The sequence below is a fragment of the Mus caroli genome, chromosome 4 (assembly GCF_900094665.2).
Source record: "Mus caroli chromosome 4, CAROLI_EIJ_v1.1, whole genome shotgun sequence".
NCBI lineage: Eukaryota > Metazoa > Chordata > Mammalia > Rodentia > Muridae > Mus > Mus caroli.
Window position 1 is genome coordinate 47,147,824 of NC_034573.1, and position 17,621 is coordinate 47,165,444.

At 40.0% G+C, this 17,621-nt stretch overlaps 1 protein-coding gene across 5 annotated transcripts in view; it reads left to right on the forward strand.

Moving 5' to 3' along the window:
- Slc44a1 (solute carrier family 44 member 1) overlaps nt 1–17,621 on the forward strand; it is a 177,532-nt gene that overhangs the window by 111,971 nt on the left and 47,940 nt on the right. For 2 of the 5 annotated variants that reach the window (XM_021160117.1, XM_029476011.1), the window contains exons 13-15: nt 3,029–3,166; nt 10,150–10,386; nt 12,377–12,457. In XM_021160117.1, coding sequence (XP_021015776.1) covers nt 3,029–3,166; nt 10,150–10,386; nt 12,377–12,457 — 456 coding nt within the window. Of the gene's footprint in view, nt 1–3,028; nt 3,167–10,149; nt 10,387–12,376; nt 12,854–14,640; nt 15,437–17,621 lie in introns of those variants that run through there. The other 3 variants (XM_029476010.1, XM_021160115.2, XM_029476008.1) reach the window with 3 other exon arrangements.

Sequence of the window (17,621 nt, forward strand, 5' to 3'; positions counted from 1 at the left end):
TTATTTATAGAGTAGGTGCTAGAACTGTACAGACAAACAGTGACCTGTGAACACTCCTTGTTCATTAGTGCTGGACAGGACATGAAGGTGATGACACATCTAGTTGAACTGAGTTTGCATTCAGTGCAGAGATTGCTACAAGTAGAACATGTTTTCCTTTGGGCATTGGATCATACTGGTCTGGGTCTCCCCTGGCACCATCTGGGACTAGCTATTTAACATCGCTGTTCACCGATGAGCTCTTAGAATCATAAAGCTTTTTTCTGTGAGCAGGATTCATAGCAAGTAATTTTTTAGTGTATTGCAAAATACACCATACTAATGTAAATATAATGTAAACAAGGCATTATTTCCTGTGCTTTAGAGACAAGAGAACTGAGGCTGGAGTGTTGTAGCAGATTGCTTGTCCTCCAGGTAGAGGGAGTTTGTAAGCCTAACTTTATCCACCCTCTCCAGTTGTGTGTGTGTGTGTGTAGTTAACACAAAATGCATTTTTACACACAGTATGCCAACAGCTCATGTTTCCATATGTCAGCCTATAGACTAGCAAGTTTAACTAACGAGAGTTAGGTCCTCCTTGGAGGGTGGTAACAGCTGGAATGATGATAACGGAGGAGATGGGGTACATGGAGCCTCTGACTTGGGGAGGTCCCTGGTGAAATTGGAAGGGAGAACATCATAGGTAAACCCAACTTGTTCTAAGAACCTAATTGATTTTGATAGGTCTTCCTATTCAGGCTCTGTGGCTCAGCCTGTAATCCCAGAACTTGAGAGGCTAAGGCAGGATGATCAAAAGTTCAGAGATGGTTGATCCTGGGCTACAGTCTGTGCAATGGGGGGGAAACACACGCACACACATATACACACATATACACAGACATGCAGAGGCAGGTGAATCTCTGTTAGTTCAAAGCAAGCCTAATCTACTGAGTAAGATCCAGGACAGCTAGGGCTACACAGAGAAACCTTGTCTCAAAGTTACTTAATTAATTAATAATAAATGAATTACTCAGAGTTACCCACTTTTCTTAATTATGGACATTATAATGATTTTTAAATTAGGATGAATTTTTTTAGACTTTTTAATTCTATTTTATGTGTATGAATGTTTTGCCTAAATACACGTATGCCTAGTGCCCACAAAGGTGAGAACAGGGCATAGATCCTCTGCAACTGGAATTAACGTACAGTTATGAGGTTGTGAGCCATCACATGGGTGCTGGGAACTGAGTCTTTTGAAAGTGTGTTGCTGTGGGAGGGTATTTTCTCCTGGAAATGCATTAGTAACTAGTTCATTAGTGTGTGGTACCTTGCAGTCCAGGAGATTAGGGCTGAGGATGTGGCTCAGTGCAGGCGTGTCCCTAAGAAGCATAAGCACCAGACACATGAAATAAATAACAGAGCAGCAAAGGTTTTTTCGCCAAGGGATTTACATCCTACATCACTGAAGACTGCTTCCAGTAAATCATTGGGCTAAAGAACTGGCCAGGCATGGTATGCATGCCTGTAATCCAGACACGATGGAGGGAGAGGCAGGAGGATCAGGCCATTCTCAAATATACATCAAGTTTGAGACCTGTCCAGACAACATAGCAACTCTCGTCTCAAAAACAAAATAAATAAATGAATAAAACAGTTATGAAGGCCTGGGCTGCAGCTTGTTAGATCCCTTGCCCAGAACATTTGAGGTCTAGGTTTCCTTCCTAGCACCAAGGTGGGAAATAAAAGGAACAAAGATGATAATAAAACATGCTAAAAAAACTGGACTGGTAAAGCTAGGGGTGAGCATTGAATGAGCATTGTGTTTCTAAAGCAACAGGAAGTGGGCCCTGTAGGCTGTCCCTACCTTAATCCTCATCCTCTGCAGTACTGCAGAAGAGAGCTTAGACGCCCTTTCCTAGAAAGAACCAGAAAGCGTCTTGGCCTTTTTCATGGGCCATGTAATCTCAGTGACAAACACTGTTCAGCCAAACGAGCAGGGCGTTGTCCCAGCAAAGCTTCCTTTACGAAGGCAGCCATCAGGCGAGGCATAGCCAGGGCCCTTGGGTGGTTGCGTGACCATCCTTGCTCAGGAACAAATGGCTCGATGGGTATTTTCACGAGTGCCAGGGAGCTAGGGAGCCAGGGGACCATTCTGTGCTCTTTAAGGATAGGTCTGACTGCCACAGTGCCTGCCTTCCACAGTTTTCCAGCAGGGTGACTGTAACTCAAGTTCAAAGGAGGGTTTATTTTTACTTTACTGAGGCACTGTGTAGAATGTTTCAAAAGGAGTTTTTGCAGAAGACAGGGGGGAAAAAATGTAGAACACTGCAGTTAGGTTCCTTAATTCTTTTGTTCCTGCTATGGTCTAGCCTCATAGAACAGGTGGGCAGATGACCATGTAAGGAAGCAAGGATGAATGAATGAATGAATGAATGAATGAATGAATATTAACAGAAAAGCAGTGCTCTCATTTTTTTTTTAAATACTGTATCTTGGCTTTTGAAATAAACATATCCAGGTAGTAAATTATGGCCGTTTTTATGATGAGGATCTGTATCGGAGTCCTGCTGGATGGTCGGAGTCTTCTGGCTTCCTACAGACCCCATGACTGTGGCCTGTCGTTACTCAGGTGCAGCTTTTTCCTCGGCTCTGGAATACTCAGCATTTTGTACCAAGAAAGCAATAACCATTGCAGTGTAGCCTGGGTCCATTGATTCACACATTTCAGACATCCAGGAAAGTTTAAATTCTGCATAACTTTTGGAAGGCAGAGAGGAAGTTCATGGATGTCAAAACATTCATGTTTTGTCTCCATGAGGCCCCGTTAAGAGGACTGGAAAGTGGCCTGTTTACCATAGCAGTTTCCTCCTGCCCGTCCACCCGGCTCTGGCTCATATGTTCCGTTTCCAGGCTTACTTTATACCACGTGAAAGCCGTGGGCTTTACTGAAGACTTTTCACAAGATGTGTTGTAAACATACATGGTTTGTGCCTTTCAAAATTACATTTCTGGTGACTGGTGCTCCCCCCCCCCCTTTCTTTTCTAGAATGCATACACAGCCACAGCTATCAATAGCACCAACTTCTGCACCTCAGCAAAGGATGCCTTCGTCATTCTAGTGGAGAATGCTCTGCGAGTGGCTGCCATCAACACAGTGGGGGACTTCATGCTGTTCCTAGGCAAGGTAAGGCCACCTGTACCGTCTGAGTCAAACGGATGGCTGAATAAATGTACACAATTTTGTTCTTTAATTTAAAAAAAAATGTAGCCTAGCACAAAACTAGAAGCCATTTACTATGTAGCAAACATTCATGATTCCTTAATATGCATTAAGTATATTCTTAATTTACTTTACAGGTATTATATTTATTTAATCTTTTTAATATTTTTTTTTAGTTAAGCACTGTTATTCTGAGTTAACAGACATGCAGGTTTTTTGTTTTTGTTCTTAAAGAAGAAATCAGGAGTGATATAGCTCACTAAAATACTTGCTAGCATGTGCAGAAACATGATTTCAATCCCTAGAACCACACATACAAAGAAAAAAAAATTATGGAAACACTCTATGCAATGATGAGGGTTGTCTGGACATCTGGTTCCTGTCAACTTGGCACAAACCTCGACACGTCTGTGAAGAGGGAGTCTTCACTGAGAAAATGCCTCTGTAAGACTGGACTCTAGGCAAGTCTGCAGAGGCATTTTCCTGATAGTGGTGGATGTGGGAGGGCCCAGCCCCTGGGCAGGTGTCCTGTGTTGTGTAAGAAAGCAGACTAAGCAAAGCATGAGGGGCAGGCCAGCAAGCTGCACTCTCCACACCTTCAGTGCCTGCTCCAGGCTCTGCCTGGAGCTCCTACCCTGACTTTCAGAGATGGCATGTTATATTACATGGAAGTGTAAGATGAGACGAACCCTTTCCTGGCCATGGTGCTTCTGGGGTTAGCAGCAGGAAAGTAACTGCATCTGGAGGCTGGGGTCTAAGGTTCTGGGTTAAACTCATGCTGCTGATTCTGTGGCTATTTGTACATTTGGGATAATAATGGGGACACATTTTTAGTGTTGTAAGTCTTAGACTGGTTAATCACCCAGGGTATCTAGGACGGTACTTGACACATTGGTTTTTTTTTTTTTTTTTGGTGAATGTTAGCAGTTACGGTAGAATGTTAGATGTTATTATATAAAAAATCCTTTTAAAATAGAGCTGTTAGGGAACAAGACCTACTTTTCTTAGAGCTGAGAAAAGAGTTTATTCCATGCTATCAAAACCTTCAAAATTATAAATAGCATTATACTTAGATTCATTGCACCTGCATTTAAAACCAGAGGCTATTTATGCAGTTTGAAAAATGAAAGAATTAAACATGTTGCAGCACCGTTGGGATGCCACTCCTCACGCCTGTGTGCCTCCAGTGACGTCTCAGCTGTGTGCTTCTGTGGAGGAACGGCATACATACTTGTTGATCACACTCTTTCTGTACACTCTTCTACACCTTCTCTGTGTTGCCTTGGTGATCTTCATAATTACTCACAAACAGTAGGGTCCGTCCCCCACTAAACACAGTTATACACTGGGGTGGGGCAGCAACTGTGCCTGTAAAATGTCTTTGAAAAGAACAGAAACTTGTTTTGTCTAGTGGAAGCACAGCTTTGTGTGTTTTGAAGTGTGTAACTTCCTAGGCAACTGTCATCTGAAAACAATTAAGGGTAATTACTTTGAATATCTGTAATTAAGTTTACATTATAACAGATTTGCTTGTGTCGTGTTTTTATAGGAGAGGACATTTCTATAGTGAAGGTGAAGCGCGTCAGTGTCCATTAAGAGTCGAGAGCAGGATTGGCTGGTGGTACTGAGTGTGCGGATGTTTCATGCTGACTCAGAAAGGGCTGAAGACTCTGTTTTGTTTATACTGTTTTTATTTATAAATTCATAACTCATCCCTAGAGCTAAAACAGAATGAACACAGAGAGAGAGAGAGAGAGAGAGCGAGCATGTGCATTCGAGAGAGCGTGTGTGTGTGTGTGTGTGTGTGTGTGTGCATGAGAGAGAGAGGTGTCACATCCCCTGGCAGGTGACCTATTACTGTTAGCATTTTATATTCCATAGCAGAGGAAACTAAAGGTAATCTACTAGACATATTTTGAGAACTGGAATGTGGCAAGGCTGGAGTTGATATCCATGCCTGTCCTATCTAACCATAATAGTTATCTCAACTAACATTAAATTTGTCCTTGGACTTTTACAGAAAAGCCTTTTTATTTAATAATCGTGTTGATGTCAGAACTACCCCTGAAAACAGTTCTAAATACAACTGAATGTAGCTTTATTTGTAATAGGGACCTTTTGTAAACAGTGTAATGCCGAACACTAGAGAAATGGCTGGATTTAAAAGCTGGCCTGGTAAACCATGTTCTCTTGTGAGTTTAGAATATGATAAAGAAATGTATATAATTCAGACAGTGAAAAGGCTGAGTAAAATACTGGAATGTCATTTTACTGTTGTAAAAATGTGTGTTAAGGACCAGCGCTGAACCTTGGTGACAGACATGTCCTGAGCATGCACGAGGCCCTAGGCATGATCTCCAGTACTCCCAAACAGGGACTGATACCTCTTCTTCATTTCCTTCCCCCAGACAAAGTTTCTTTGTATAACTAACTGCCCTGGCTGTCCTAGAACTCACTTTGTAGGGCTGGACTCAAACTCAGAGAGATCCAACTGCCTCTGTCTCCCAAGTGGTGGGATTAAAGGTGTGTACCACCATGCCCGGCTTGAGAACTAAGAATTCAACTAAAATGTGCATTATAAGAATGAAAGCTAGTATCTCAGATGTTAACAGTGGATAATCCTACACATCTCTTAATGAGTTCCCTAGCTAGACAGTGTTCCGTCTATTCAGTGTGTCCCTCTATAAGGAACAGTGTATAACATCAAAAACGTGGCTTTTAAATTGGCTTGTGGGTTTTGTTTTTAACATGCTAGTAATCTGACTGGAAGCTTTTCTTTAGACTTATCTTTCTGTTCACTCCACAAATATAGACTGTTTACTTTCAGAGTACTACAGACTGTCCTGGGTGTCCTCTGTGTGGGGAGGGGACATCTGTATCCTTTCTTTTCATTTGATACTATAAGCACTTCTAGTTTCAGTAAACATTTTCTAAACATGTTTATACACTTGTACACTTGACCAATCCTCTGGTGTGTGTGTCTTTAAACACTTGAACTATTCTCAAGTTTTTACTAATATAAGTTATATTATGATGAAACTTTTTTGCACAAATATGCCCGTATTAAATATTGCTAGCTTAGTTCAGTCTTAGAAGCCTAGAACTGGAATGGATTAGTGTTCTTAATGTGATTTCCTAAATTAATATTTTAGTAACAACATAAATGGAGGCTGGAGAGATAGCTTAGGGGCTAAGAGCATTTGCTCTTACATGTCCCAGCACCCATCAGTGGTTCACAACATCTGTAACTCCAGTTCAATAGAGAAACCTTCTTCTGGCTTCCATGGGCCCAGGCATACATGCAGTACACATACATACATGTCAGCAAACAGTCATACTCATAAAATTAGAATCAAATGTTTAATAATAGCATTTGTGAAAGTTACCTTTAAAACTATAAGATAATGCTCAGTTTACATGTCTCTTCTGATGAATTTAATACAAGGTAAATGCTAACTATAAAACACTTGATAGGTTTTTTTTTAGCCTTCCCAATAAACTCTTTTCTGCCTTAAAATAACAACTCCAATGATTTTTAAAAAAAAAAAAAAGAAGAAAATATCTTCTGAGTTTCTAACATAGTAAAATAAAATTCTTTATTTTCTTTTTTAAAAATATAGTTCTGAGCTGGTAGTATAGCTCAGTATTAGAAGATTCAGTCCTTTGCACCACACACATGTACATGCATGCATGTATGCATACATCCTCACACATGCACACATGCACAAATATAAATTCTATACATATATATATTTCATTTATTAATGGTATATGTATAGATTTTACTAACTCAAGTATTATGAGACACGTTAAAAATTTTGGTATTTGTTCCAATAAAACAATATCCCATCAAACAATGTGTTTACATTTCTCCTGTGTAAAATTACTTTCCCTATATTTTATAATACTTTTCTTATATTGGTTTCATCTTATAATTGATGATTTATTTAAGAAGATGTTTTAGTGTAAATACTATAACCAGGAATCCAGTTTCTTACTATAACCAATTTTATACTATAACCAAAACCCCAAAATTTTTATACTATAACCAAAAGTCTCTCAACATACAGTTTCCAAGGAAAAACAGTACCTAAGTGCAGAGTTTACATTTGGGGTGGGGGTGAGGCAGGGAGAAACAGTGGCCAGGCTTCCCATGGGGGTGGGGTTCAGAATGGATTTTACCATCATGGAGGGTATGCACTGTCATGTCTCTTCCAGAGGTTAAATGACCTTAGAGCACAGCGCCGAGCTGAGCAGTAACTGTCATTCACATCTCTGTTTCTCTCACTCCAAAGCTGCCATTCTGTCCTTCTGACTCCTCACAGCCTGACTCAGTGATGAGTTTCTTTCACTGTGGTCAGAGATCTTATCCTCTGCATTAGAAGTCCAGTCAGAAAAGAAGATGCTAGAGCACAGTGTCTTATTATTTGTTTTGGGGATTGAGCCCGGAGCCTTAGACATGCTACACAAACAGCCTACCACCGAGCCATTTCACATCCCAGGCCCTGCATTTACCTTCATTTATGAATTACTTAGCTAACCTATGTATTATGAGCCATATTTAAGAAAAAAAAAGTTAACTTCCTGAGACATACAAATCGAAGTTGAATGTTCTGTAAAGCAAGCAGGTGATAGGTACACAGGAAGCTTCCAGAGATGGAGGCTGTGTACTTCATCAGTATCTGGGATACTTTTAAGATTTGGGGCTTCATCTTTGATTCAGTCAGTAGGATCCCTGGAGTCAAAGCCCAGGAACTTGTATTCCTAGCCTCTCTGCAGTCTGAAAACCATCAAATCAGCTCTGTTTGAAAGCATACACAGCTATCCATCCACTCGACTTCTCTGGTCCTATAGGCAAAAGAAGGTTTTGAATGTTGTCTATCTTCTGTGCTGTTCCTGTAAGTTTGCCATTCAATTTTTTTTTTAAACCACGTGATACTCTTTAGATATATTTTGGCATCAGTCCTAAATTTGTCTGTTGAAAGGAACTATTACATGTCCTTGGAGTTATTTCTCACAAGATGTAATGTGCAGCTTTCTATCCGAGCTGCTTTGTCTCTGTCTGCTTTGCTTGAGTCACACTTTGTTTCTAATTGACCTCATCATTTCAAATACAGTTTGCCTTTTAGGGGGATGGCAAGAACATGAGGAACCCCAAATCTCACATGGAATGTGCAGAATTTTAAGATAGTATAAAAAATAACTCATTCAAAATTTGAAATCAGCCGGGCGTGGTGGCAAATGCCTTTAATCCCAGCACTTGGGAGGCAGAGGCAGGCGGATTTCTGAGTTCGAGGCCAGCCTGGTCTACAAAGTGAGTTCCAGGACAGCCAGGGCTATACAGAGAAACCCTGTCTTGAAAAAAAAAAAAAAAAAAAGAAATCACTAGATGATTGTGGTGCACACCTTTAATCTCAGAACTCAGGTGACAGAGACAGTCTGGTCTCTGTGAGTTCAAGGCCAGCCTGGTCTACAGAGTGAGTTTTAGGAGATCCAGGACTACACAGAGAAACCCTCTCTCTAAAACCAACCAACCAAACAAACAAACAAATGGAAATCACTTGAATAATGGAAATAATGTAGTTAACCACATATGGAAATCACCCAGTAAAGAGGCCACTGTATGAGATGATTAATAAGTCTATAGCCATAAGCTTTGGAGACCTAGGTTTGCTCCATGAAAGCATCTAAAAGTGATTGGTTTATAGCTGAGTCAGTGTGTTGCATGCATTATAACTCAAAGTTATGATGGAGGCAAAGGAGAAATGCTTTCATGTTGATAGGGAAGACACTGCAAGATTCTTCCTGCCTGTTCTCAGCCTTGGGCACAAAGTGACTCCAGAGGTTTTATGGTTTTGTTTATGCTTTTGTTTTTGTTTTAAAGCCTGATGTTAAGCTAAGAGCCAGAGAAGAGTATGTCTTAAGATTCAGAAAGTCCATACCAAATGTTTGCTGGGGTTTCCCCTGTAAAGAATCGTGGGGTTGGCAGGCACTATGCAGTAATTGTTTGAATGGAACCTGTTCCTTACTCGGTGACCTTGGGCAGGTTGGCTGACCTTTCCAAAGGTGCTCCCCGATCTAAGTAATGGGCTGGATAATGTTTGCCATCAAGTATCTATAGGATTATTGGCAAACTGATATAAAATGTGTTAAAAGAACTATAAAATATATGAAGCGAGGAAGCACCTGAGTAGGTGGTTCTTCACAATAAGCAAGCTGACTGTTTTATTTAGCATGGACGTGGATGCATTGGGTAACTTTTGCATCGCACATAATCCAGACCTAAGCTTCACAAAAATTACATTATATTTATCATGTATACCATAGGAAGTACAATATGAAACACAGGAAAAGTTTTAAGACTAAAGATGAATGTTGTAGCACCATTTACATCTGAAAACAATCTAAATCTCAAATAGTAGAAAAATGGCCAAATGTATTTTAAACTACTCATAAGATAAAATTGTAAAGTTGAACAAGTATTTGTAGAACATTTATAATAATCCTCTTAAATTATGAAGTTTCTATTGTTTTATATATGATTTCATATATGTAGGAATACTTAGAAAAAAACATACCAATTCCAAGCATCAGCAATTTTATGAATTCAAACCAACATTTAAATAATAGGCATACATTTATTTTAAAGTTTATTAGCAGATTATCAATGGGTGATTTTTTTTTTTCAGGAACCATATGACATTTGGAAAACTAAATTATCTTTACTGTAATCATGAATCGTCTAATCTGTGTTCTTGAACTTGTATGATATCCATGAGTGAAGTTGACGTTTTGTGTGGGTGTATGTGGAGTGTACGCTTTAGTCTGAGATGGAATAGCCTTATGTAACTGTCATTGATGAAGAGTGTTCTTAAGTCTGCAGCAATGAAGAATTGTGGCTGGCTGCCGTGGGATCTCAAATGTGGTCTCTGCTCTCTCTGCTGCAGGTGCTGATAGTCTGCAGCACCGGTTTGGCTGGGATTATGCTGCTCAACTACCAGCAAGATTACACAGTATGGGTGCTGCCTCTGATCATCGTCTGCCTCTTTGCTTTCCTAGTCGCTCATTGCTTCCTGTCCATTTACGAAATGGTAGTGGATGTATTGTTCTTGTGTTTTGCCATTGATACAAAATACAATGATGGGAGCCCTGGCCGAGAATTCTATATGGACAAAGTGCTGATGGTAAGTACTTCAAATGCCGGCCACAATGTTTCCAAAATACTCTGCGAGGTTAATTCCCACAAAGTAACACAGTGTTAAAATTGTAGAACTGAATCATGAATGAAGTTTATCTTGGAGAAATTGAGGTAGGTCTTCTTGGTACAGAAACAACCATTTCAAATACTACTCTTTAGTTCTACCCAGTCCCTGTACCATCCTGCCTGCCCCCTCCTTTGTGCTATATGGATTTGAATAGACTTTTAAACATGTCTTCTAGCTACTGATCAAAGTGCCCTTTCCCAAAGTAGATCTTAAAGACAAAAGCCTTGTTCTCAGAGCCTTTCTGCCTCTCTCCATCAACCACTTATACAAGGCTATTACTGTCAACCCTAGTTAAAATCCATTATCCTAAATCCCACAAGCTGGACTGAAGGTAAACAAAATACAGGAAGTAGCCCATAAGGGTCAAAGTATTTTGTACTGACTATTTGTAAGCATTTTGTATCCATATTTTTCTGTGAAGCCCCTGAGGTTCCTCTGTATTAGAAATTCAACTAAATTTTGAGACCATTTAAAAACCATATTAAAATGCTTTTAGGAACTGGAGAGTGGGTGTGAACACTTGTTGCTGTGGCAGAGACTCAGGTATCAATTCCCAGCACTCACATGGCACCTCCAAAACCTTCTGTCACTTCAGTCCCAGGGGCCTACACCCTCTTCTGGCTCACTTAGCCACTGTATATACATGGTGCACATATGTAATATTAAGGCACTTACCCATACATATACATAAAATAAAAAAATTTAAATATAGCTTTATCATTATTAAGTGATACCGAACTAAAGATACTTAGGACTGAATGTAATACATTGAAATAATGAGCCATTTTGTGCGAGTATGAGGTACCCAGTTTACTCTGAAGTAAATATATGAATAAAAGAAATACTTGTTTTCCTTCAGTAGTGAAAATTGAAGGTAATTGGACTCACCTGTTTGATACTGTCTCTGATAGCATCATCACCTAAATTTTGGATGCTTTCACAAGTCCTAAATGAATTCTGTCTGGTTGGGTTCATCTGGAATTGAATCTTTATTTCAGTTTTTTGTGACTATAGAGCAGTTCAAGGAGAAATTTCCATATTTTAACACCCTGACTGATCACATGTACTTTTTAAAAAATAGATAAACTGTCACTGTGTAGCCCATGCTGACCTTGAACTTGACCTCAATCTTCCTACCTTAGCCTCTCTGGTGTTGGGATGGGAGGTAGGGACCACCATGCTCTGCTAGATGATTCGGGAGGAAGTTCTCTAGAGCTCAGGTAGAGCAGCACAGGCCCCTGGGGGCTGCCTCCTGCTCTAACCACTTCTGATCACCGGTTCCTGATTTCCAAATTTCTACTTTGTAGAATAATATGTAGAGCAGGATACAGGTGCTATGGAGGAGGAAACTTTGAAGCTAGATAAATATTTTAAGGTAGCTGACATGTGGTTCGGGTTTGGGTTTTTTTGACGGGGGTTGGGGGGTATTTTTTTCTAGGTCTTTGTTGTTAAGTACAGGCTGATATCCAAGGCTGGTGCATGAAAATTGCCACGAGTGGAAAGCCAGCCTGGGCCATATAGTGAGTGGAAAGCCTTCAAGATCTACATAGTAAAATCCTATCTAAAATTTTTTTAAATATTAAAAATATAATACAAACTAGAAGCGTTTGAAACAAACTGGTTTTGGATCACTTAGCCTTGATATAGAAAATGAAACAAAGGAAAATGATATCCCCCACCTGGGGAAAAGCAGACTCTTAAAAAATGTTGAATAGAATTCTCTCCTACAGCCATAGTGAGAGTGTCAGAGTGGGTGATGGATGGAAGGTTTTATATCTATGGATTGCAATCCATCCCAGCCAATTTTCAGAGTACTGTTGACCACACTAAGGTTGGATCCTTAAAGTTCACCTACTGACTGAAACCTAAGAAGATCCCCAGTTAATGCCGTGCGCTCTGTGTTTTGCAGGAGTTTGTGGAAAACAGTAGGAAAGCTATGAAAGAAGCCGGCAAAGGAGGTGCTGCGGATGCCCGAGAGCTAAAGCCGATGGTAGGTGGCGAGGAGGAGGCGGCCGCCCTCCACGACTTTCCCTTTCACTTCTTCTCTGTCTGTGTCTTCACTGACTGCACGTCCTCTGGAGAAGCCTTGGTTGTCTGTATCACACAGGACACGCTGCTCTTTCTGTTTGTCTGCTTACCCATCACTTGGATGGCAGAGGTCCTGTCACAGCTGAGACTACCATCTGTGAAAGTGAGCTGAAAGGAACAGCGGCCTGCCCAGAGCTCAGGGGCTGTAGGGACACTTGCCTCCGAGTCAAAGCCAGTTTTCTTGCTGTCAGTATTTAGTTTTCGTCCCACGGGACACGTCAGGGTGACTTTGAACCGGCAGGTCATTTCGATCATTCTAGAAGGTGATCATGAGAGTTCCTTTCAGCTTGCTGAAGTTCATACTCCTCCTTTTTTAAAAACAGTATTGTTCTGTTTACATTGCTGTCCTGTCCTGCGGACTTTCTCTTCTCTTGCTCAGACTGTACTTTCTTTGCTGTTGTTATTTCTGTTTGTTTATTTGGTTTTGTTTTGAGTTGTTTTTTGCCTACAAACAAGGCGATTTCCATCAATATCCACATGCCATCTCGGTAAGACAGTCTTCTCACATTTTCGTTGTAAAAGGAATCATGTCCTCCAACCTGTCACAGGTAATAGATTTAGATAGGTAGATGACTAATACTTAGGTAGACAGACAGACAGACAGAAAATTAATATATGGACGGATGGGTACATAGGTGAGAGATGATGTAAATCAATAGATAGCTAGACAGATAGGGTTTTTTATTTGGGGGAGAAAAATGACTTAATCAATTTAGCATCCCCTGGGTTCTTTCTCTTACAGATATTCTCCTGTAGTGTAATGGCACGAGTCAGACCCACACTGGTCTAATTAGGATGATGCTACCAAAGTCAGCTGTGACATGAGACAATGTCACTCATACTTCCTGGTTATCCTCACTCTTTAGGAAATAAAGAATCTGAACCTAGAACTTTAAAGGGACAAATATAAAAACCTGGGAGGATACTAGCTTGCCTCTCCCTCCTTGGTGGGGGTTGAAACTTCCACTGAATCATTCTTCAGTAATAAGCATTTTAAGAAAGGTAGAAATGTTTGAAGTTGAAGACCAGCCAATTTGACCGCGGGCTTGGTATGCATTTCCATTGTGATTCTTAGCAAGCAGTAGATGAATGGTGGTAGACCAGAATACAAGTATCCCTTCCCTACCACCTTTTCCTAACTGTGGCCCATCCCACATGCAATGTATTAACATCCCCCTTTAGGTTTTGCCTTCAGTTTCTGTCACTCATCAGTTTATAGCATCCCTACAAAGTCTGTCCTCAAGCACATTGTTTGTGGGTGGTGCCCTTCTGATGTGCTGGGCACCACAGCGTTTGACCCTCAAGAATGTCATAAGAAGTCTCTCCACCCTGAAGCAGTAGAGAACATGACATAGACTCCAACCAGTTTCTTAAGCATGCCATTAAACATTTCTTCTCATGCCCAGTAAACATGTGGAGTTGATGCCTCCTGTCCCCCGCCCTTTGTGACATAAAAGAATGATCTGAGAGCGACAGCACTGAAGCAAGGGTGTCATAGAAAATGAGCCGCCTGTTCTCATTCACTGTGCTTCTCAGATGAGAGCTCTCCACAAGAGCATCCTGTCTGTTTTGTTATACATACAGCCGTCTGTCTCCCTCCATATGGGCTGTGTCTGCACTTAGGTTTTGTTTTTTTATTATAGCTTGTAGAACTATTTGGGAAAATGTGGTTTTTAGTTGACCTCTTGATTGGGTATTGTTAAACGCAATAAGAAACTTTGCTTCTTGAACTATTTAAAAGAGCCTCACTAGTTTAAAACCATTTTAAGATTCATGAGGTCTCTGTACAGTTCTCAGAATAGTTGGCTGAATAGGATGACATGCTTCTGGGGAGGAGGGCCGTCTGCTTGCTGTACAAAGCTAAGGTCTCTCTGGGCTGTGGGCTGTATGTATGTGTGCTTGTGTCTCACTGGTGGCCCTGAAGTATGGCCTGCAGCATTCCAGCATCATAGGCTCAAGAGGGGAGTCTCAACCTATTTTTGCCCTGTTGCTGTTGTGACCGTGTGTGTATACTAATAGCATCATTCATATCTCCTTTCAATGGTAATTTTCTAAGATTATACTCTGTATGGCTTTGTTTTCTAGGCTTCGGGAGCAAGTTCTGCTTGAACATAGCCGACGGTTATGGACCCCCATTGACATTCCAAAACAATATATACACATAACTATGTATTTGTGTGTGTGGGTGTGTGTATATATGTATATGTATGTGTGTATATATATGTATATGTATATACACACACACACATAATCAGCCAAAATCAGAGAAAAGGAACAGGGATTTAATACCTTTTTTATGCTTATTTTTGTCAAACATGTACGCCTTTCATACGGGTGGCTTTTACAAGGCAACTTCCGTCATTTAATGTTTTCAATTGTAATTGTCTTAATGGAAATGTTAGATTCATATCTGATTAACGTTTTTAATAACTAGAGGAAATTTTAACTTTAGTTACTTAACCTAGATAAAATTATTGTACCAAATTCTTGTGTAAGTTTTTGCAGGGGTGATTTCCCTGGTGTCTGTTTAAAATCAGTATCTTATTTTACTGATGCATAAGTCCTAGTGTCAGACTAGGCATGTGCGTTCAGATAAATAAGAGATTTCTCCAATCTGTTTTCTCCAATCAAAGAAGCCATGCCATTTTACTTTGAGAAGCATCTGAGTGGGCCCGTTACGGGAAATTCCATAATAGCTCATGCATTTGTCAGCCGACATTGAAAAGCAACCAACTCCTCAGGTATTTGTAGTTTACCCTAATGCTTCTATAGAAGGAAGTAGGAACAATAGAGAGAAAGGGGTAGATAATCTTTATTATGCAAACTTTTTTCTTGTATTTTGTCTCTTTCCTCTTCGATTTTTTTTTTTTTTTTTTTTTTTTTTTTTTTTTTTTTTTTTTTTTTTTTTTTTTTTTTTTTTTTTTTTTTTTAGTAGCATCCACCACACATTCGTGTGCCTGATCTGAAAGGAAGCTGGGGCACCCAGCAAGTTTAGCCTTTCTGGGTATTGATTTCCAGCTTAGGTAATTCTAGAAAGAATTAAAGAGAGAGAAATAAGAAGCATGAAGCACTGAGAGTTTCAGCGCTCTGCTTCTGTTTCCAAGGCAAGTCGGGAGCTTAGGGTTAAACGACCATCTATTCAAATGCTTGCTATAAATCTGAACACACGGGCAGGTGCCCCACTCCTTGGTATTCGTTGTATCTGGAGTTCTACAATGTGTAACTGAAGAATCGGTTGGTGTTAACCCTCAAGTGTGAGTGTGCTTTATGTTTGGGGGTACGTTTGGGATTTCTTGTTTTGCTGGGTTGTTGGCTTTTTTTTTTTTATTCCTAAAGCTTACCAGATATGAATGGCTAATATTCCATTGTTCTGCTTATTGTAATGGTGAATGCTTTAAGAAAAAAAAAGTGTAATTTGCTAAGAATAATTCATGATCTGTTTATGCGATAACTCCTTTTTGTTACAATTTTTTTAAAAAAAGCTATTTTTGTTAATGTAAAGTAAATATTTCAGAGCAAATTTTTTAAACTTATTGCACTAAATACAGGCTCTGTAAAATAATAATAATAATAATAATGAAAAAGCCTCAGCATTTATCATTCCATGGAAGGAAAATCTTTTGAAAGAAAGCATTGCCTATCACAAGTAGACCGTGAATTAGACTGGTGTTATGGGATTGCGTACAATGTCCCGAGGGCTCAACAAGTAGCTGTTTGCTAATGTGCTTCCTTTCAAAGGGTTGGACCTTTAAATTGCTGCAAAAGGTAAATTGTATTTTCTTTCTTAAGCACTGGTGTTCTTTAATCTAGCTAGGCTAAATTTTGCTAAATGCCTTGGTTTCTTTTCAAAGCTCATGAATATTTCTGAACCTTCAGAGTTTTTGCAATAAGAGTCTGGATTAAAAACAACAGCAAACCACACACACAAACACACACACACACAAGAGTGCATGTCTAAGCAGGATCTGGGAAGCCAGCATTGAGAGAGCATAGCTATTGTGAAATAATAGTTCACCAGGAATTAACATCTAACATCTAGTGTTGCCAAATAGTGTCACTGTACTTCTCTGTCATTTGAAATGGAATTTAATTATGTAACTAACAACTGTCCTACTAGGTGAGAGAGAAAGATTATGTGAGAAAGTCAGAATACCATGTAACTTGTAGCCACACAGATTTTCGACATTGAGAAACATTGGGAACTAAATTGAGAATGGGCCAGAGCCTGGAAGATGGGTCTCACACCAGAAGACATTCCAGGAGCTAGCCATTTTAGGAGATGTCCCTTCAAAGTGACGTGATGATGGACTTGCACTTGGGAATCAGGTTCTGCTCACTTGGACATCCCTGCATCATGGACTCTTGCTGCCCCTGTTCCATGTGCTCGCAATTCCAGCTACTGGAAGCCACCAGGAATGCTTTCTAATTATCATTTGCAACTAGAACTGTAATCAGAAAAAAAATTTGTATTTTTGTATAACTTGATTGTGTGCCATTTTATATAACAGGTCCTGTTTTACAAATAAATTTTGTTTTACTAACTTTGTGTTTAGAAATTATGCTCTATGTGTGTAACCATGTCATTTGAGTTCAATTAATTTCCAGGCTGTTTCCCCTAAGTAAGTTTGTGTGCCATATAGTCATATGCAAATATGCCTATCTACTACACGGGTGCACACAGAGAGATATTTGATGTATGGAATATCACTCTGCCCTGAGCTCCATTCTTTGATTAATTTGAGAAAGCCTGGCAGAGGCATTTTAGTGATCCGTAAGTGTTTCCTGCTTGGGTGTTCCTGTTGCCTCTCCCGTTCATTTGCAAGTCCCTCTTCTGGCTATGGGCTGCCTCCCTGCCATCTGCTCACCCCCTCACCGCTTCCATCCTCTGCCCAAGTGAGAAGAATAGACCAAGAACAAAGCTGCTCTGTGAAATCTGGGCACCTGAATAACTTCATAAACCACTTGCTCTGTCTTGTGACTTCCTCCTTTTCCTGTGATGGTTTTCCAATACCACACTCAAGAGTCTTGTCTCCGGAGTTAGGCTTGGGGTTGTCTTTTATAAATGG